General features: G+C 52.1%; 1 protein-coding gene across 2 annotated transcripts in view; it reads left to right on the top strand.

Moving 5' to 3' along the window:
* Positions 1-16230, top strand: part of SETD1B (SET domain containing 1B, histone lysine methyltransferase) — a 40414-nt gene extending 24184 nt beyond the window's left edge. Inside the window, exons 7-18 of one of the 2 annotated variants that reach the window (XM_088525128.1) lie at positions 385-1158; positions 4371-4541; positions 5456-5543; positions 6200-6417; positions 6668-6794; positions 7497-7961; positions 9428-10975; positions 13269-13435; positions 13610-13741; positions 14642-14761; positions 15173-15310; positions 15957-16230. In XM_088525128.1, coding sequence (XP_088381254.1) covers positions 385-1158; positions 4371-4541; positions 5456-5543; positions 6200-6417; positions 6668-6794; positions 7497-7961; positions 9428-10975; positions 13269-13435; positions 13610-13741; positions 14642-14761; positions 15173-15310; positions 15957-16130 — 4122 coding nt within the window. In that variant the 3' untranslated portion in view covers positions 16131-16230. Of the gene's footprint in view, positions 1-384; positions 1159-4370; positions 4542-5455; positions 5544-6199; positions 6418-6658; positions 6795-7496; positions 7962-9427; positions 10976-13268; positions 13436-13609; positions 13742-14641; positions 14762-15172; positions 15311-15956 lie in introns of both variants that reach the window. The other variant, XM_088525127.1, reaches the window with a different exon arrangement.
* Positions 16231-21642: the final 5412 nt, after the last annotated feature.

Raw genomic sequence — 21642 nt, 5'->3', positions numbered from 1 at the left:
ACTAAAGAATAACCCCCTGTGGGGTAATGCACCTGTCAGTATTAGATATAAATAAGAGATAAGGTGTCTTGCAGCGCGAGACGTTTGGCTTGGGCGCCCTTCTGGAGTTGCTTCTGTTCCATGGCAGCAGAGGGTTTGTTCTGTCGGTACCGATGTGCTTCTCGAAGGCTTTTACCTCGCTGCTTCCTCAGGGCTGGCAGGGCCCAGAATAGCTTCAATAGGCACCAGCTGCTCCACGGGCCCTGTCTGTTCAGAGCATCATGCGCTTTTCTCCGCTCCCCATTAAAACGTGTTCAACTTAGCTTTGGTTTGAAGCAGCCAGCGTGACGGTGTTCAGTGTGCAAGGACTGTACTCCTCACCTTTCCCTCTCTCTTTTGCCGCAGGGTCAGCATTCTTCAGGGGAGGACATGGAAATCTCCGACGACGAGATGAATCCCGCGCCCATCACCAGCGCGGAGTGTGCCAAAACCATCGTGGTGAACTCGTCCGTCAGCAACACGGCCGTGATGGCCCCGTCAATCCCCATGCCCCCGCCGGGATTCCCTCCCCTGCCGCCGCCGCCGCCACCTCCGCCGCAGCCGGGCTTCCCGCTGCCACCACCGCTGCCGCCACCGCCACCGCCCACGCACCCCGCGGTCACCGTCCCGCCGCCGCCGCTGCCCGCGCCGCCCGGGGTCCCTCCGCCTCACATCTTGCCTCCTCTTCCTCCCTTCCACCCCGGCATGTTCCCCGTCATGCAGGTGGATATGATAAGCGTCCTGGGCAACCACTGGGGCGGCATGCCCATGTCCTTCCAGATGCAAACGCAGATGCTGAGCCGCATGATGCAGGCACAAAACACGTACCAGTATCCACCTTTCATGGGGGCCCGCATGCAGTTCTTGAATCTGCCACCCTACCGCCCCTTCTCCATGGGAGCAGCGCTTGGTCGTGGGCAGCAGTGGCCGCCGCTGCCCAAGTTTGACCCCTCGGTTCCGCCGCCGGGTTACGAGCCGAAGAAGGAGGATCCCCATAAAGCTACTGTGGATGGAGTCCTCCTGGTCATCGTGAAGGAGCTGAAGGCGATCATGAAAAGGGACCTGAACAGGAAGATGGTTGAAGTGGTGGCGTTTCGGGCGTTCGATGACTGGTGGGACAAGAAGGAACGGCTGGCAAAGGTAGGTGCTCGCCGACTCCGTGCTGGGGGCTCAGGAGCGCTGGCTGTGGTCAGCGCGTGGGTGAGCAGGGCTCTGAAGTTGGAATATTCCACCCACCTACATGTTACAGTAATGAAAATGAAGCAAAAAATAGAGGCATAGAATAGCTTTGCTATGAGAAACCCTATTGCTTGAGGCTGCTAGAATTACCCGGGAGGCCCGTGTGTTCCTGACCTGCAGATGTTGAGTGGAAAACTCTTTTTGACTCGGGATGTAACAGGCCCTAGCAGGATGCACCCGGCCATTATGACCAGTGTCCACCTGAGTAAACTCGAGTGTTTCTTTCTCTTGGGAATAGCCATCCTGGAGTAGCGAAAGGAGCCGGCTCCTTTCGCTGGGGTCGCTCCCTCGTGCGCCCAGGCTCCTCGCGCTGCTGCTCCCGCCAGGCGCGGGCGCCAATTTCATTTGCTGCTTCCTGGGTAACGAGGAGAGGCCCCGCGGTGCCGCCAGCTGGGGCTGGGTGCGGGGAGCTGCGGCCAGGCAGTCCAGTAAATTAAAAGATTAAACTAAGTTAACACAGAGACGGCCTAATTTAGTGGTTTATTGGGCCGTCTCGTTGAGCTGTTACGCGTAAGGTGTGCAACAGAGGTGTCCCTTGCAGAACTGCCTCTGAACACAGGCTTGGAGCTGCAGCTTGTCGCCGTGGGGTACTCAGTGCTGTCCTGAGGGTCCCAGCTCCTCCTTTACTTTGCTCTTACGTCATCCCACCAGTTTGTGTGTGGAAGAAGCACCTTGTTCTCACCACAGTCCCTTCGTTCTGGGTCGGATTTCCTCGTCACCCCCTCCAGCTTTGGAGCCCACCTCAGGGCAGCGCCAGTTTCTGCGAGGGACTAAGCGCGTCCTGCACCTTGGCTGCTCATGCCCGGGGTGCTTCGCCCATCACAAGGCTCTTGCAGACAGGAGAAGCTTTGCATGAATCGTCCCATTGTTTCTCAGCCAATTTAAAGTGGACCTTAAGCAGTGAGCAGCTCTGTGGTCCAATACGTGCTGCATTGCTCTCTCCAAAGACAAGGCAACGTTCTGGAAAGGTGAACGCAGACCTCAAACCTGTGTTGCACAGAGTCATTGTAGCCAAACAACCTGCAGATACATTTTCTGTTTCAGAAAGCAGTTTTCAGAGCTGGGTCTTCACCACGTGTGGCTGTAAGCGAGTCATGCGTTGGCTGTCGTGCCCGGGGGTCCCACAGCTCCCGCGCAGCCGGTCGGTGACGCAGCGCGATCCGCGCTGCTTCGGAGCTGCCTGGCCTGGCGTGCAGCGAGGTCGGTCCTTATCCCGACCACCGCTCGAGGCTCGTGCCTGCTCCTCCGAGCGTGTGCCGGCCGGAGCGGAGGCAGGAAAGGCAGGCGGCAGCCTCAGCACCGAGAACCGGGTTTAGACGCGGCTCCGCGGTGCAGGAGCGAGCGAGTCGAGGCAGGTCTGCGGTGGCTGCTCGGCGTCGTGCGCCCGCCGCCACGGTGGGGCTCAGCACGTTCCTCCCTGCTCTGGAATTCGCAGCCCGCTTGGAAGCCAGCAGCGTCTCGGCCCCGTGCCGCGGTCCTTGCCACGGGTTGTACTGCAGGGGAGCAGTGTGGAAATGCAAAATGGCCGGAATCACAGAATTGCAGAAACTGGCAGTGGCTGCAAAGGAGAACGATGTCCCCGCGTGTGGCTTGGGCCGTGCTGTCCCTCTGCGGGTGTCGCTCCGAAGGCACCGGGATGGGCTGTGTGGCCCCTGCTGCCGCAGGCAGCTGGAGCTCTGTTCCCTGCGTTCCTGCACCTCCAGGCTCTGTGCACAAGTGACCTGCCAAAACAGGCCCTGCATCCTTGTTTTCTCCATCCTAATGGATTTAATTGGAGCTTCCCATATGATTCTTCCTTACTAATAGTAATGAAACAACTCATTTTCAGAGGTTTGAGAGGCTAAATAAGGTAACATAGGTGCTTGTTTAACATCTTTCTGTCTTTGGAAAGAAGCATGACAGATCAGTAGGGAGAGATAGTATCTCCTAATATCTCTTATCCTGAGAGTGTGTCCTAGGTCAGGAGTGATGGGAAATGTGTGGGGTGAGCGCTGTGGAGGAGCTCACTGTGGCCCCTGTTTGTTGGAGCTCTGGGGAAACTCCAGCCTGCTCCCAAATGAGCGTCAATGCTGGAGGAGGCCCCGCTAAGCTGCCCGCCAGGAATACCCAGCCTGGCCGTGGATCCTCGCCTTGATATTCCCATTAGTCTTGTCCCTTATTAGCAGGAGAGCTGAGCTGACACCGCCTGCTCGGTGATTACACTCAGCTTCAGCAAATGAGCTCTGGAACGGCTCTAAGAGGAAGCGGCTCCTGGAGCGTGAGCCACGCTGGTGAGGAGATAAGTAAACGTTACCTCCGATGCCCTTTGCTCGAGAGCCGCGTGCCGGGCGCCTCCACGTCCTCTGTCCCCGCGCGCCGCCTCCCGGGTGGCCCCAGTCTGCCCAGGTTCCCTTCCCTCCCTTCCTTCATCCCTCAGCTTGGAGCAGGGATGAGCCTGTGAGTCTGGTTATCGAGTCTTGTGGTCCACAGTGTTTAGGGTTGCCTAAATATTTAGTTTTTCCTGTCATCGCCAATGGGCACCTGCATCTTCCGACAGTTGTTGTGAATTGGGGTTGATTGCTAAGCGAACACGTGGGCATGAGTGTGTTTGACACTGTTTTATTGTGCCTTACATTAGAAAGAAAAAAAAAGTCTCCCCAGTTGGGAGGTCTGGACTTGCTTTCAGTTATGTGGGTTAGCAAAGGAAGGCAAATGTCACAGCTTTAGGCTATGAGTGAGGGAAATGGAGAAAGCAAGGGCACGAGCTGCTCTGACACCTCACAACGCAGTGGTTCCCGGTGCGAAGTGTCCTGCAGTGTCCTGTGCCAAGCCTCTGCTCTGGGACCCGGCGCGTTTGGATTCTAGCAGTTTTATTGCCTTGGGCAGGAAAACTGTCTTAAAATGCAAAGGGAGAAGGTTTCTGAGAGGTGGAAGGGCCGTGCGAGCAAGAGCAATTCCTGCACCTTCCTCTTTCCAAGTGCATGTGGCCATGTGGTGCCTCTCCAGATGCTTCCGAGCAGCTGATGCCAGGGCGAGGGAGCGGTGTTCCGCAAACCACAATTCCCTGAGCTTTTTCCGAGTTGTGTGTTCCCCGGGAGGCTTTTCCTCTTTTAATTGTGCTTTCTCAATTGCAGGCATCTCTCACTCCAGTGAAAGCTGGAGGAGAACTGGAGGAGAAACCAAAGCCGAAGGATCGGATCACGTCTTGTCTCTTGGAGAACTGGAACAAAGGAGAAGGCCTGGGATATGAGGGAATCGGCTTGGGCATCGGGCTGCGAGGGGCCATCCGGTTGCCATCCTTCAAGGTAAAAATGAAGACACTGCTTAAATACTAGCATTCCTTACAGGTGCAATAGGAGGACATTAGATATTTTCCTGTTAGGACACTGTTTCAGTGGGGTTTGAAATATATGGTTGCACTTGATCGTCTTCAAGGTGTTTTCCAACTGTAATGATTCCATGATATGCTTAAGCAAGTAATAGTTAACACTCTTGTTTCTCTGCTTAGAACTCTGTTTAAACAGAGCTCATTTGGAGCTGGATTTACCATTGATAATAGCCTGTAGCATTGCTGAATCTCTGAGTCTTGAATAATAAGTTAGTGTCTTGCAGATTGAGAGCTGAGTCTTACCTGGAAGCTCAGTTAAAAGGGTTCTCTGCCTCATGTGAGTTAACAAAATCAGTCCTTCGATCTTAGGGAAAGTCCTGTTTTTTTCAAAGAGCATTTGTGCTTCCTGTCAAGAAGTGGAAGGATAAAAATGGAAAGGATCTTCAGAAAAAAAAATAACAAAGGATGTAGAGGACTTCCCTGAAATGAATTGTGTAAATGCACAGAAGATGCAAGTGAAGGTTGGGAATGAGGTTCTGTGGACTTGATTTAGAAGTTAAGTTGTTTAAGAAGTCACAGGCTTTGACTGTTTCTTTTTTCCTGCATCTTAGACACATGTTTTTTTTTTTTTTTTCAAGAGTTTTCTCTGTCATCTTCAAAGTACCTGGTGATGGCATACACCATGCTGGCATTGCGAGTGTTTTGATGCAAATTGAAAGAATAGAATTTCTTTCACAGTAAAATTTCACTTGCAACCAGATAAAGGAATCTAGAGCTGTGGGGAAGTAGTCCTTGTTTTCTGGGTGCATGTCACCCTGGTAAAGTAAAAGAGAAGCTGTTTTCTGCTGTTTTTAAACCCTTTTAGAAATGTTAATTGTGTCTTTTGTTCAGGTGAAAAGAAAGGAGCCACCTGAAGCTGCCTCAGCAGGAGATCAGAAGAGAATCCGGCCTTCTACTTCAGTTGATGATGAAGATGAAGGTTTGCAAAGCACATTTGTTTGAAACACAAGAGCAGATGCAAACCACACGCGAGTTGAATTCTTTTAAGCTTCGCAGGGGGGTGCTCACTTGCAGTTAGACACAGAGTCAAGGATCTGAGCCAAAACCTTTCCTCTCACAGAACTCTGATCAGCTAGGAGATGTCCCGTCTGGATTCTGTTATCTTAAATTCACTGTCAGGAGATTTAAGACACGCATTTTATGAATAACTCATAATTTAGTTTTGCTGATGGTCATCCAGCAGAGGGAGCTCAGATTAATTCATTGACCATGTTCCAGAGATGTGCTTGTAAGTCACCAAGTACATTGTGGACGAAAACAAGTGAGAGTTGGTTTGGCCTGCATTTGTTTGTTTGTTTTTTTAAAAAAAGTGTATATATATACATATATATATATAAAAGAGGCTTTGACCTCTTGCATTTTGCCATCCTTGGGGTTTTCGGCACCCTCTGCTCAATCTCATCCTCACTTGCACTGTAAAATTAGCAGGTGTCTGTGAGTTTAGGGTCTCTCCCACTACAGGGACATATTGCTCCCAACCTCAGTCCTCCTGCAGAGGTCTGTGTGAGGCAGTCAACTCTCTCCCTTACTTGCAAGGTGTGTGAGGGCTGTTTCCTTCTTGGTTTTGCTCACCAGAATCAGAACGGGACAGAGATGCTTCTGACACGACATCTGACCTGTCAAAGAAGGATGCAGAAACCGTGGGGCTGAGGCGGCGACCAGCACGGCCGCTGGAGCTGGACAGCGAGGGGGAGGAGGGAGACGAGACGTCGGGTAAAGAGGAAGAATCTTCCTCGGAGAAGGAAGAAGAGCAGGAGGAAGAGCGGAGCTTGGTGAAAGCAGCACCTGGCAAGGTGTGTTGGTTTTATTGCCCTGTTTTAAATGCTGTCCATCATTAAACATGGGGGAGTCTAGTAATTTCAGCTTCCAAAATTGTCTACTGTGAGGTCTGAGCCCTAAGGAGTCCCAGAGGAATATTGACCCAGGAAGTTCTTGGGCTGGTGTCCCTGGGAGTCGCTGGGGGTTATTGCAGCGACAGTCAGGTCTCAGAAAGGACCAAACTCTGTTCACATTCAGCAATGCTTTCTTGCAAAGGAGGAAGAGGAGGAGGAGGATGAGGAGGAGGAGGACGAGGAGGAGGACGAAGAAGAGGATGAAGATGAAGAGGAGGATGATGAGGAGACAGGAGTAGAAACAAGTGACAAGGAAGAAGAGCAGGACTCCGAGGAGGGTAAGCAGTTCCTGGTGAATCGGCAAGCACGTAGCTTTCACCTCAGGTAGGGTCTCCGTTTGGCACTTTTCGTGAGCTGATTTTAACCTTCTCACCGTCTTTCAATGAAGGCTCATTCGGTACAAGGTAACCAAAGCCTTCTGTGATCCCTCAGGCCGTGGGTCCCTCTGTAACTGTTCTTCAGCCCTTGGGTGATTTCAGCCCAGCTTGATGAGGATAATGGTCTCAAAGGCAGCTAAAATCCTGCCCGTATCTTGAAATATATGTGACTGAGAGGAGAAGGGACCATGTTTCAAATGGGTAATCATTAGCATCAAATGACTTTTCCATCCTATCAAAGAATTCCTGCTCTGGAAGGTAGCAGCTGCCACATTCTAGAGCGGCCTGGGAATACAACAGAAACTCTCAGTATGACTCCACCAAAAAGCCAGTGACCCGGAGACCCACATCAGGCACAGTGCCACGCGGTGCTGGTTCTGCTGCTCAGGGAACTGCCTCGTGCATGACGACTACTGGCAGCGTCCAAATACTTGGTTTGTGTTTCTCTGCTAAAATAAATATATGGGGAGAAAACTTCTTCAAACCTGTATGTTCAGCTGTGGATCCTGTTACAGCACGGAAATTATATTTGTTCCTGTGGCAGGTCCTGATTGTTTAATGAGGTCAGAAAGGGAAACTAATGGTAGCTTGTTTTTCTTGCAGAGGATGTAGCAAGTCCCTCATCTTCCAAGGCTGAAGTTGAGTCATCTGATGAAAGTGAGGACTCCTCTGAATTTGAATCGAGTTCTGACTCGGATGATGATGAGGAAGAAGATGAAGATGAAGAGGAGGAAGAGGAGGAGGAGGAAGAAGAGGAGGAGCTGGCTGAAGATCAAGATAGAGAAGCCATGGTTGCTGAGACAGAGCATGAACCTGCCAGTCATGAGATTCCCGATGATGAGAGGGAGACCATTCTGGAGCTGTATCCTGTGGATGACTTCATGGATGCAACGGGCTTGGGACTCGCAGAGCCAGCTTTGGTAGAAAAAGATGAAGGCATGGAAGAAGTCAAGACAGGGGAAAACGAGTGTGGTGAAATCCCAGAGGAATCTATTGCTGCTGAAACACTCCTGGTTATAGAAAGAGACCAGGAGACAAAACTTGCGCTGTCTCCCATCTGTAGGACAGGTATGGTTTTCCATTTGGATTGTCATTTAGCATCGTGTGTCCAAGTACAGCCTTCTTACAGCTTCCATTATATATATATTTGATATTTACCTTGTCCATTGCTTCTCTTCCTCCAGTCACAGCTCCATGCTAGGGGTTAACCCAGCACAGAGACAGAAGTCCGTGCTGAACTTTCTTTTGTTTGACTAAGGAGTTCCACACAGGCCTGCTACTACTAAAAATACTGTGGTTATTTTATCCAGTTTAATTAGTGTCCTGCAAGAACTGAACAGTTGTCATCATCTGAGATCCTTAGAACCATATCTGTCCCACGAAGACATCCTCAAGGAAACTGGAAACCTTTTCCTAGAGGAGGAGTGAAGTGCATAAAGCCTGACAAACACTGCAGCATCCAGGGAGGATTGACAAGTGCAAACCTGGAACCAGCCAGGAGAGCCCATCCAGTGTGGCCTGTAACGTGAGCCTTGGGCAGGGCTGGTGCTGGGGCTGCCGTCAGGGCACGGTGCAGTTTTGCCTCCTGGAGAGCTGCAGATCCAGTCCCTGCCCAAGCTATCACTGCTAGGCTGTCACAAAACCTGAAAGATTTCTTGAGGCAAAATGTTCAGTCAGGAAGGTGCCAGGAGAACAGGAGTTAGGGGAGACCTGCATTGGGGCACCTTCATACGTGTAATGAGCTTTAGAAGTGAAATGTGGGAATGGGCTCAAACTGCCCAGCCAGCCAAACAAACCCTTCTCCAAGTCACTCAGCACAGAGGGGGAGCACTTTCCCTCCAGATGTCCCACTTGAAAATGTTATTTTGAGCCGCCTACGAAAATTCACTGCTGGCTGCTTTTGGCCCTGACCTTAAGGAGGTAAATAAACTCCAGGCAACTCCGAGAGAGCAGCGTGTGAAATGCTCACTGATACCACCCAAGTGTCTCCTCATTCATTACAAGGGCTTCCCGTGTTCCTTAGTGTCCTGTTCAAGAGCACGACACTTCCCCTTTCTCTGCTCCCCTCGGGGATCTGCCAGGGTGTTTCTTGGCCCTGTGATTACTTTACCTTCCCCGTTAGAAAAGCAGACAGCTGGGGGCTCTGATAGCTCTCCTTGAAAACCTACAGCCCGCTAAAGCTTTTTATGGTTGTAAAAAAGGTGGCCGGGGGGTTGTAAGCAGAAATCCTTAATTCTGGCATGTGTAGTAGCTAATCCTCAAATTAATAGTGTGTTTTTCTTTTTTTTTTTTCTTCTTTTCTTTTTTTCTTTTATTGGTCCATTAGGGATGTCTGTGGTAGTGTGTCTAATTACTCCACACTCCGTGTCTCCAAAATGTAAAACACTGGAGTTTTTAAAGCCTCCCAGTGGAATCGAGCTGTTCTGTAACTGCAGTTTCTTAAACATGCCTTTGCTGGGAAGCAAATGGAAGCAAAGTGCTGATCACCAAGGGGAAGCAAAGCTCTTGATTCTGTCCTGTTTTCCCCCTTGCAGTGGAAGAGTCCGAAGCCGTCACCATGCTCGAGTCAGAGGTCCCGGAAGGTCTGAAGGCTGAATCTCAAGAGGAGGCAACGCTCTGTCTGTCGACTCCAGTGGGAATCTTTGGGGAACCTTTACCCAGTAAAAGTAGCTTCTTTAGCAAGGCTGAAGAGAGCAGCTTAGAAGCCCGTGTTAAGGCCAAAGTGCCCTCTGCAGCAGAGGAGGACGAGCGGCTGCCTCGGACGCCTGGGCGGGAGGTGGTGGCTCATCCGGAGACCGACGCTCTTCTGCTTCCAGCCCACAAGGTGCCATCTTCCATGCTCCCCTTACCATCGACTCCCGGGAAAGAGGAGTCTTTAGGCCCTCCAGAAAAGTTCCCTGAACAGTTAATGGTGACCAAAACACCCGTGGAAGAAGAAATTCCTAGGACTCCTGGGCGGGACATTTTGGCCAAGTCTTCACACCCGCTTGCCAAGTCACAGAGCACGGACACTGTCCCAGCCACCCCAGGAAGCGACGCTCCCCTCACGGGAAGCAGCTTGACCCTCAGTTCCCCTCAAGTCCCAGGGAGCCCCTTTTCCTACCCATCCCAATCCCCTGGCATAAACAGTGGCATTCCCCGGACTCCTGGGAGAGACTTCAATTTCACGCCTACTTTCCCAGAGGCTGGTGCTACCATTCCTTGCCTTCTCTCTGGCAAGAAACCGTCAGAGGATGAGCTAGATGAGAAACCCTTTAAAGAGCCCCTCGGTGCTTCCCTTGTGGTCAGCATGAACAGTGTTCCTTCCCCTATCCCTTTTGCCAGCCCTCCCCAAGCAGATTTCCGCACAGACTTGGGCTTGCCACCTGATGAGCCGATACCTGTAGCAGTCCTGCCCTGCATGCCCGGAGATGGAAGAATTCCCATTGAGGAATGCAAGGCAGAAGTAAAATCTGTTTTGCTCTCGCCAGATGCACCCATGGGTGCTTCTATCCTTCCTCCCCCTCCACCACCTTCTGTTCTTCCCAAAAGGAGGCCAGGTCGGCCCAAACGGTCACCACCTTCTGTCCTCTCGCTGGATGTCTACCCGGGCAAAACCATAGAACCTCCTTCTGTCCCAGTGGCCTTGGTGGAAAGTGCTGTGAGCAAAGAGCTGTTAAGTGGACATCCTGATGCTTTCTATGGACTGAAAGACCCTGAAGCCGTCACCCTGGATTTCAGGAATGACGGCTTCCACGAGAAAATAGCGCCCGAGATGGTCACAGAGAAACTGCCTTTTAAGGAGCTGGAGAACCAGTGGAATGAAGACCTCAAAGAAGAAGATGTGAAACCTAAGAGGCAGTGGCGAAGGCAGAAGAAGACACCTGAGGACATTCCAATGATTCCTTCCCCTGAGTACTCCCCACCCCGGCCTCAGTTCAGGCCGCGCTCCGAGTTTGAGGAGATGACCATTCTGTACGATATTTGGAACGGAGGCATAGACGAGGAAGATATCAAATTCATGTGCATCACATACGAGCGCCTGCTGCAGCAGGACAACGGCATGGACTGGCTCAACGACACCCTGTGGGTTTTCCATCCTTATATCCTTTCTCACTGCGGCCCGCGTTACGCTCAACACGTAGCGACGCAAGAGGGGGACACACTGCATGGTCACTGAGTAGAAGTTACCTTGCAGAAGACTAAATTAGTTGGTGGTAGAAGCATTCACTTATTAGCATAGCAACTGCTTTTGTCAGCAGGGAGTTTTAGACTCCTATTCTCTGAAGCTGCAGTACAAAAATACTGCAGAAGTGGCTGTTTTGGCTGCATTTTCGATCTAGAACTGCAGGGAAAATTTGTATGCACCTCTTCTGGGGAGATTTCCTTCTAGTTTGAGAAGCTTCTGTCTGCATTTAAACTAGACTTTATTTTCAGCTTGCCTGCAGAGTTTCTAGTCTGCATTCTAGCCCTGTCTGTACAGGGCTTTTATTTGGGGCTAAAACTTGTAAAAATAATCTCACCATCTGTGCCCGAAATGATGTGTCGGTGGTGCTAGCAGCTTTAACTAGTGCTGAGTTCAAAGCAGATAACCACAGAGTGGTGGTTTCTAAAGCAGGGACAGGCAGAGCTGCAGGGTCCTGTTCTCCGGGGGCACGTGGAGCTCCAGAGGGTGCTCAAGGGCCAGGGTCCGGTGCCCGCGAGCCCAGGGACACCCTGGAATCCTTGGTGCATCCTGCCCTGGTGGATGCAGAAGCTGGGGAGGGAAAAGGACCCGTGTCCGTGCGGCCATCGGTGTCGGTCTCCAGACCCCAAAGGCTGCGTCCACAACCTAAACACTCTCCAGTCGTGTTTTTAGGAAGCAAATATGTTGATGTGTATGTTGATGGCCAAGTGCAGCAGCTCCTGCACTGCTACAGGTTGTGTGGAGTAAAAATATCTTGTGCCCTGACTCTGCAAGATGCTGCTTTTATTTATTTAATTATTTAATTATTTAACTTTTGAGAAAGCAAAAAAAAAAGGGAAAGGGAAAACCAAGATCCAAACCACTTAAAATAGCTAGTGAGATGACTCACACTAACAAAAGCAGGTTGGGGTCAGTGCTGAGCTGCGTTTTAGCGCTTGCTTTCTCTGCATCTCAAAGGACCGTGTGTCAGATTACATTTAATAATTTTCTGCCTTTTGATACCAGTGTAATAATCCCCAAAATAGACGTATTTGTTTGAGGGAAATATTCTGAAAGAGTGACAAAATGTATCTTCCCCAGTGGTTTTGAGTGTGAATCTGCCCCGTTTGAGAAGGCAGTTCCAAAAATAAGTGGGTTTGGGGAACCAGGGCAGTACATGGCAGTGGAGGGGAGGGGAAGATGCCTCTCTGCGTGGTGGCATTTCACAGCTTATGTAGTTGAAATACTTGAGACCTTGTCCCCTGTTGATAAGGATTATTATAACACTAAATTTACAGTCACTTTTTAAGTGCTATAAAAATAACCTGTAGCCAGTTGTGTGTTCATCCTGTGCTCCGCCGCGGTCGGTGTGAAGGTACCTGCAGGGAGCCGCCGCTTTGCAGCCCGCTCACGCCTCGGCGCTGGCTGCCGTCCAGCCGTCGCTGCTTGCTTTGCCCGAGCCCTCGGCTCTGTTTTCCTGCTCTTAAGGCATGTTATGGTTCACAGGGAGCGTTTTGGGGCAGACCTCCAGCCTCATGGGCTCCGTGGCCACGTTTTGGGGATGTGCTGTCAGAGGGCAGCTCCACCACCTTGCAGAGGCCAAGGCACCTGCACCCCCGCGGCTCCTCGGCCTCTCGTTGGGCTCCTCGCACTTTCGCTTGGCTTCTTTGTCACATTCTGCAGGGTTTTGCTCGAGGTCCAGAGGAGCTGGTGGGCTGAAGGGTATCTCGGGGTAGCGCGTCCGTGCGGCAGCCGTCGCTAAAAGCGCGTCCGTGGCTGCGGCAGCGAGTTCAGTGCTGCCTCCTCAGGGCTTGGGGTAGCTGCGGGGGATTTCTGGAAGCAGAATGAAAGCGTGTCATTGAAAACACAGAGTAAACAGTTTGTCCAGATGGCTGGGCAGCTGCTGCCTGTGTACGTGGCCGTGCATGGGGGAAATCCTTTTCCAAACAGGTTTCTCTCGACAGCTTAACCTTTTTGTTTAAACTTTCTTTTTGTGCTTACTTGATTTTCCCAGAGCATCCAGCTAAGAAGAAAAGACTAGGCTCAGCTTCCCTGTAGGCACGTGGGCTTGCGTGGGTGATTTTTAAAGTAGGTTTGTTGTTTCTTTGCAAACCTCAAAAACCCTCCAAGTTTTCCAAGCTCCTGGCATTGCTTACTCAGCAGCTCCACGTAACCATGCCAGGTTGTTTGATTTCCACAGGTAGCTGTGTCGCTCCTTAACTTGTATCCACCAACTAGCTTTTCTACTCCCAAGAAAAAGAAGCGGGATGATGGGATGCGGGAGCATGTGACGGGCTGTGCACGAAGTGAAGGCTATTACAAGATTGATAAGAAGGACAAACTTAAATACCTCAACAATAGCCGAGCTTTTGCGGAGGAGCCTCCAGCCGACACACAGGTAAGGCTGGATTTTGGTTGAAGTGGTCGGGTGTTCATGGCATTCACTGCGGGGTGTTGTGTGAGGCCACGTCCTGCAGCATTGTAATTGTGCATGGACAAGAGGCTGTTGTGTCACTGGGAACGTGGGGAATCAGCTCCACAGGGTCGTCTTTGATCACTTGCCTGTCCCCAGGGTATGAGCATCCCTGCCCAACCTCACGCGTCCACCCGGGCTGGCTCCGAGAGGCGGTCGGAGCAGCGCAGGCTCCTCTCCTCCTTCACTGGGAGCTGTGACAGCGACCTGCTCAAGTTCAACCAGCTCAAGGTAGGACAAGCCATGGGATTGTTGCTTTGTGGCACGGAGCAGGGCAGAGCGCAGGCAGGGTCAAGCTGTGAGTGACAGCTTTGCTTGGCCTTGGTCATGGTCATCTTGGCACTGGGCACTTCTTTTCCTGCCAAAGGATTGAGTGAGGCCCAGGAGTGAATGTTTTCTCCCTTTTTTTTTTTTTTTTGCAAAATCATCTTTGCAGAGCAGGTCAGAGGTACTTTGGGGAGCTGGGCTCTGCAACCTGTGATGTTGTAGCAGCTCCTGTGAGGAAAGAGCTGCTCTTCTGGGATGAGCCAGTGTAGAGTCTCCTTGGGGCTCTTGGCTCTTCTGCAATTCAGTAATAGAGCTCAAAGATCTCTGTGATTTAACCTAACCTAAGCAGGAACAGAGAAATCACAGGGAAAGCGTGACGCTTGGCTCAGTGTGGTCCCCTGTGAGGAGCAGAGCCATGAGCTGCTGGATAAATGAACTTCTGGAGCTTGAGCTCTAGTGAGAACCGTGAGACAACACAGAGAGGGACCCTTGTTTGCACGTGTGCTGCTCTGTAACGAGCAACTGGTTATCGGCCATCCCTGCCCTGTGCACACTGAGAGCAAAAGGGGAGGGATTCACATCCCATGCAAGCACCTGGGGTGGCCCCTAAAGATCCGCTCTCCCACACAGCGCATGGTCAATGGTAAAAAAAATAAAATAAAATAAAATAAAATAAAATAAAATAAAGTACTGCGGGACATCCTGTCCCTCTGTCACCTCCTGTCACTGCTGGGGCAGAGGGGAGCTGAACGGGGTTGATGCAGCCCAGCACTGCTTGTGACAGGGAGCATGGACACAGGGATCACCTTTTTGTGCTGTGGCTAATCCTGGGCTGGGATTTTGGGGTGTTTTCTTTCCATGCAGTTCCGGAAGAAAAAACTAAAATTCTGTAAGAGCCACATTCACGACTGGGGCCTTTTTGCTATGGAGCCCATTGCAGCTGACGAGATGGTGATTGAATATGTGGGGCAGAACATCAGACAGGTAAGCCGGGCTGTGGGGCTGGGGCTGGGGCTGGGGCTGGGGCTGGGCTGGGCTGGGGAGAATTTGAGGAAATCGGCCCTAAAAGAGTGGATTATCTGGCTGGAATCTGTGCTGGAAGGCATTAGCTGTGTAAGCTGGGCAGAGGCTGGCATATGGTTTGGAGGTGAAAGGGTGGGATTTTCAGTGACCCATAGGAATTAGGCACCCAAATCCTCAGAAAATAAGCTCTGGGAAAGCCCCTCGTGAACTTGTGTGATTTCAGTTAAGTCCCTGTTCTCGTGGGGTGTTCAGGATTGTACGACTGTTGAAAAGCCGAGTGACACAAGCGCAGCTGAGGTCAGCACAGCGTAGCTCTGTGCTGTGCTGAGCAGCTCTGTGGCACGTTGTGACACAGCATGGGGCTTCCCGCAGGTCATTGCTGACATGCGTGAAAAGCGATACGAGGATGAAGGCATCGGGAGCAGTTACATGTTCAGAGTTGACCACGACACTATCATCGATGCCACCAAGTGCGGAAACTTTGCCAGGTTTATTAATCACAGCTGCAATGTGAGTATCGCGTCTCCGCGTACGATTGTGCTCTGCTGAAGTGATAATCTTGTCAAGCCCTTGCTAACTCCGATGTTCAGGAGTGGCAAAGTGTTGCAGGGTTGTGATTAACTGTTAAGGACCTGCAGTGATCAAAGCAGAGTCTAAATTAGCATGTGGAGGAGATTGGAGAGAGCCAAGGAATTAAACCTGCAGTGAGACAGTGCACTCAGAATATCCCAGCTGCGTTGGGAGATCCTGACAAACGCTGTTTAACCATATCTGGGGAGTATTTCCTCAAACCAGAGCAAGCCTTGGCCTTGTTGCTCTGCTGTGGTAACAATCTTTCATTATCTACATGGAAAAAGGATCTTCTGCCCTGGTGGGCAGAGAAGCTGCCTTTAACCTGTGACAAGCTCAGTGTAGCATCAGCTCTGCCCCGCGAGCAACCAGAGCGTGGATGCTGTAGAGCACAAGGAGGGCTGTGCCCGGGCTTCCTGCCTTCCTCTGCCAGCCTCCTGCCAGCTCTTCTGTGTCCGGGCTCTGGAAATGGGGCAGAGGTTGTCTAGGAAAAGGACAGCCCCTCTATTTTAGTTTGGAATAGCTCTGTGGAGGCCGGGAGGGCCATTGAGAGCCTAAATCATTCCCTGTTCTGTCACCCTTGCAGCCAAATTGTTATGCTAAAGTGATCACGGTGGAGTCTCAAAAGAAGATCGTCATCTACTCCAAACAGCACATCAATGTGAACGAGGAAATTACCTACGATTACAAGTTTCCAATAGAGGATGTGAAAATCCCGTGTCTTTGTGGCTCTGAGAACTGCAGGGGAACCCTAAACTGAACTTGAGGTTTCTCGTCACACTTGCACCTTCGGCCATGTCAGAACTGTGGTAACCAGGTGTGGTTGCACTTTGCCAAAAAAGAGGAAAAAAATAGAAAAAGAGGAAGAAAAAAAATAAAAAAGAAAAAATATTAAAAAAGAGGAAAAAAGAGAAGACAAGAACAAGCAAGTTTCGCACTTCCGCCAGGATCACGAACGAACGCAAGAAGCGCACACGCTTACAAGGACTGTTCATGTTTCAGGTGCTCTTTCCTTTTCAGATCCAACACGCACACAAAAAGGTGATCACCAGTTTGTGGCATGGTCTATCCAAACACTAGCTTCTCTGTTCGGTCCCTACGTTAACGCTCCCTAACGGGATAATGGTACCTTTTTTTTTTTCTTTTTTTTTATTGTTGTTATAAACCTTCATCTTTTCATAAATGCTGCTACCTTTTTCTCATCGGTTTTGTTGGTTGAAAAAGACATTCAACGTTTAAATGTGAAGCAGAGACTGAAAATGCCATATGAGGTTTGTCGGGAGCTTGACTGGCTGCAGTTGCACAGACTTGGCAGAGTAAGCTGGAAATAAATGGAAGGTGGATGTTACAGAGCAAGCCAGGGCCGCGGGGGCCGCGTGTGCTGGGTGCCCATGTGCGCACGGAGAGGGCGACGCTGTCGGGGACCTGTCCCCTGTCCTGCCTTTGCCTTAGGGATGAGCCCAGGCAGCTTCCCGACCAAGGCCTGGCCTCGTCCCTGCTTTTCCTGCGCCGTGCTGGTACGTTGGGGGATCCAGACCCCGCAGCCGTTCAAGGGAAACACGGGATCCGCGGGTGCTCGGAGCACAAGGGGTCGAGTTGGTTCCGTCGCGGTAGATCGCGGCGCGGCGGGATGGCCGTTCCCAGCGCCCGTTTCTTGCGGATTGGCTTGGTTTGCTTTGGAAAATGAGCCCGAGGCTGATCAGAGAGCGGAGAGTTGGTCACGCAGTGGGAATCCTGCCCTCCCTTGGAGCCTTCAGGCTGCCCCGCGTTGCTGGCCGGGGGCCTGCGGATGTCTGGCGGTGCTGGGAGCCCAGCCGCGTTGGTTTTTCTCGCTGTCATCAGCATCTCCCTGCCCTTGGAGCGTCCGTGGAGGGAGTGTTTGCTCCGGCCTTGGGTGCGGGAGACGCCGCTGGTGATAGGAGAGGAGCTGCGGGGCGGCTGCCCTCCCTCCCTCGTTACTCAGTAACTCGGCCGTGCCGAGGGCACCGCGCGGAGACGCTCCCGAGGGCACCGCGCGGAGACGCTCCCGAGGGCACCGCGCGGAGCTGCTGCTGGCCCGGGAGCAGCCGCAGGGCTGCGGCCTGGAGATGCCAGCGGGACGGTCGGGCAGAGGCAGGATCCAGCGTGGAATTTCTCTGGCTTTAAAAGTTGTGCTTAGTTGTACGAAGCCGTTTTTAACTGGCTTACGGGGCAATTGCAATGGATCTATGGAACGCAGACGCCTGCGGACTCCACAGCTACAACCCTCCCCTGCAGAGCGCCCCGGGCTGCAGAGCCGCGTCCGCTCCTGCTCCCGCTCGGAGCCGCGGGCGCGGACACGGCTCTGCCGTCGGGATCGCAGCCTGGCCGCGGCTTTCCCAGCTTTTGCTGCCATTCCATGGAATGGCCGGGCCTGCGCTCGGAGCGCGGCGTGGAGCCGACCTGCATCTTCCCATCCAAATTCCTTCTCCAAACGAAAGGCCTCACCGAGCAGGGACTGCTACAAGCTGCCTTAATACCGCCCGTGTTGTTCTGGGGACAGTGCCGTTGTCCCTGCCGTTGCACATCCGTAGCCTCCCCTCTGTTCTTTTTTGCTTGTTGTTTCCTTTGGGTTTGTTTTATTTTCCCCCCCTCTTTCTAAATCTCTCCAGCAAGCGGGTAATCATGGCCCAGAACCTAAAATTATGAGAAGCACAAAGAGTTTCTGTCATGGAGCGTTGGTTGTAGCTACAGCTATGGCAGGAGCGTTTGAGAATTAAACCAGCTGCTTTTTTTCTTTTCCTTTATTATTATTATTATTATTATTATTCTAAAGTGGTTGCTCTCGTGGCTTTGGGGCCTTTCCCGCCCCCGGCGCTTTGGAAGGCGCTTCCCGCGTCTCGGAGCCGGGTCAGGCCGGGACCTTCCTGGCCTTGGTCCCCGTGGGAAGGGGCTTGGGGACAGCCCCTGCGGTGGCTGCTGTCCCACCCCGTGCTGGGGCGCTCCGCGGGGACGGGACGTGTCCGCAGTTGCCTTCCCCCTCCCGAGCGGAGGCGCCGGCCGGGCGGCAGCCGCCCTTGGGCGCCTTCGTTTCCGGAGGGATTCGGGTGCCGACGCTTCCCGGACGCCCCTGAACGGGCTCGTTTGGTCTCCAGCCCCGCAGCGTGGCTGCCCGCAGCGCCCCGGAGCCCTGGGAGCTGCCGAACGCGCGTTCCTGCCGCGCCGGGTTGGCCTGTCCTTCCCCGCGTCCCTGCAGCGCCGGGTTGGCCTGTCCTTCCCCGCATCCCGACGCGCAGGGTCCCCGCGGCAGCTCGTGGTGGCTGGAGGTGCCTTCGCCCTGGGTTTGGGGAAGAGCAGGGAAGGGGAGAGGAGCCCGGGGCGTTGGCAGCCCCTGCCCGTTGGCTCCCCCCGTGCGGCTCCGGGCCCTCCACGCGGCTCCCTCGTCGGCTTTGGCTCAAATTGCAAACTGAAACCCCAAAAGGGAGCGGAGCCCTCGGCTGCGCTGCCGGGGCCGGCGCGGGAGCCTTGGGAACGTCGCTTCCCTCTGGGCTTTCCCGGTAGGAAGGAGCCGGCTCCGGGAGGCGACGGTGCCTTGGGGCAGCACCCGGCGCCCGCAGGGATTCGTAGCGCAGAGAGCAGCTCGTTTTTACCAGAAAACACATGGTTAAACTCCAGCAAAGGACGCAGTAGCTTCGGTTCCGGTTTTTGTGACCTTTTTCAGGGATCATTTCAGTGCATTTCTGTATAAAAAAAAATTTAAGGAAAAAAGGATTTTGAAGTATAAAAAATGCATCTTCTGTACATAGGCAAACTCAAGAATCTTCTCTTCAAACACTGTTTCTTGTAGAAACATGTTGAAATTTTTTTGCTGATTTCTTTGTACTTCAAGAGCATGTAAATAATTTATTAAAAGTGACTATTGTAATTTGGAGTTCTTTTTAAACAGATCCCAGCTCTAACTCGTGTCAAGAAGGTGGGGAGGAAGGAAGGACTAGTCTAGCAAAGGGCTGGTGGCATTTACAGCTTGTGTCAAGCTTTGTATAATGTAAATTCTGTACAAATTTTTTTCTTTTTTTTTTTTTGTCAAATAAATAGATGAAATTAGAAGCATTAAGAAACTGAAGACAAAATTGCCAAGTCAGGCTTCTTTCTCTCCCCCCCTCCCTTAGTCTGAAACCTAATGTGCAAAATCTATTTATTTCAAGCGAGGAAATGTGTATAGTCTAATAGACAGCCTAAAATGTATTTAAGCAGGTCTGCAACTGGATTTTTTTTTCAATTTAATATTTTTGTTTTGTTTTTACAAATTTCCTCCTTAATTGCCACTGTAGTATTCATCCAGGTGAAAAGAAGCACGTTCTAAAGGACACTTTCGAATGGGCGCTTTTAAAAGCAAAATCACAGAACATCCTGCTCCCGATCCGTGCAGCTCCCAATTCTGTAAACAGGTTGTTTTAATTCACAGTGTGAAAATAAAGGGCCTCCTTTAAAAGGAGGCACGTAAAATGGTTTGCAATGAATAAAAAATATTTTCTTTCTTTTTTTTTTAAGTTCCTTAAAAAAACAATCTCTGCTTTGAAGATTTAGGATTTCTGCTTTTTCTTTTGTTAAGCAAATTTATAAATTTAGGGATGTTTTGTGCATATAGAACCTGTCACCAGTATGTACCTTGTTTTGAAGAAAGTGTTTTTGTTGTGAATGTGTCATGCTGTATATATTTGTTCATATTTTTGTGAATTGAATACTATGTACCATTGTATTATAGTAACTTTTATAAAGCAAACCATAAATATACTGACTTTTCTTACAGAATACGGGTGTTGTGCTTCGTGTGCGGCCTCGGCTGCCGTCGCGTCCCCGCGCTGCGCTGGGGGGTGGCGCCTGGGGAAGCCGCTCCGGGACGGCAGCCCGAGGAGCCGGATTGTCCCCATCGTGGGCAGAGCCCTCGGCCCGGCCACTCGGCTCCGGCCTCTCGTGGCTCCTGGGCGCTGGGCGAGGGGAAAGGCTCCCGCTGCGGGTGCTGCCCCGCGGCGCCGGCTCCCTGCGGTGCCCCCGGACCGGGCTCCGTGCTGGCGACAGGGGCAAAACGGAGCCCACGGGAGGCCCTTTGCTGCAGGGGGTTTCCCAAGGAAGGGCCGATTCCCAGTCGGCTCTCGCTGCTCGTGACTGGCTCTGTTCCAGCAGGGACCCAAGTGTGGTGGCCAGAGCTGACGGCCGCAGAGGTCCTTGCGGTGGCCCCATCCCTGTGCGGCTCTGCTGCAGCCCTGCCGTGTCCGGGTGCTGGTGGGACTGGGTCTGAGGGGCCTGTCCTGACCTCACGTCCAGGCACGAGGGCTTCGGCTGCGCCAGGTTTGAGCAGCTTCCCCGGGGACAGCGGTGAGCAGCGGTGCTGGACGGGGCTGTGGGGGACAGAGCTGCAGCACTGCAAGACCCGGGGTACACACACAGCCCCCCAAGCTCTCCTGCAGTCACCAAGGAGCTCTGCAGGCTTCTCGGGGACACCCTTGGGTCTCTCTTGGCCTTCTCTGTGCCCAAGTGTTGGACATTCAGGCTCTGCAGATACTCTTAGGTCTGGCTGGAGTCACCTCAGCGGCACCAGCAGCCGCTCAGGCTGCCGGAGCGTCGGCTCCAGCCCGTGTCCCGCAGCCCCAGGGGAAGGCGGCGCTGCCAGTGGGACCCTCCCGGCGCGCGACCTGCCCCAGAACCAGGTTCTATTGGGTCAGGAAGGCCCGGGACAGCGCCCAGAGTCGTGTCCCAGGGGGAGCTTTCCCGTGCAGCTGGGATGGGAGCCAGGCAATCACTGCAAATTCCAGCAATTACTTCTAAAAGTCTCAATGAAATATTGGAGAAAGCCCAACCGCTCATCAGCTGTGGAATTTATAGGTATTAAAGCGAGGCTACAGTATGTTGAAAGGAAGGCTGAAATACATAAATTAAATCAAATCTCATTCCAGGAATGTTGTCACTAACCCAAAACCAAGTGTTTAATCACAGGAAATTCAAGCTCAGGATGGAATATAAAAGCAGTTTCAAGGGAACTTACAAAACATGAGATGCACAGAGAGGCAAACCCCATCATGCTTCCCCTCTCGGCTTTCCCATCACAGCTTCCCATGTAGACAAGATTAATGGGAAACTGGATATACTAAAATGAAGCACTCCTGGTTGTTCCTTCTGTCTTCCACCATAACTAGGTGTCTCCCGTGGCGGAAGCCTTAGGCCTGCCCTGCGTTGAGAACTCAGGTTAAATCGGCAGCTCGGACATTTCCTGCTTTCCCTCTGCCGTGAAGTCACCAGAGGGCAGCGTCGGGGCC

This window comes from Tinamus guttatus, unplaced genomic scaffold (genome assembly GCF_059628265.1).
Source record: "Tinamus guttatus ecotype Peru unplaced genomic scaffold, ASM5962826v1 Tinamus_guttatus_pri_ptg000223l, whole genome shotgun sequence".
Taxonomy (NCBI): Eukaryota; Metazoa; Chordata; class Aves; order Tinamiformes; family Tinamidae; genus Tinamus; species Tinamus guttatus.
The sequence above is the reverse complement of the archived record's forward strand: the minus strand, read 5'-3'. Positions and strand labels throughout refer to the sequence as shown.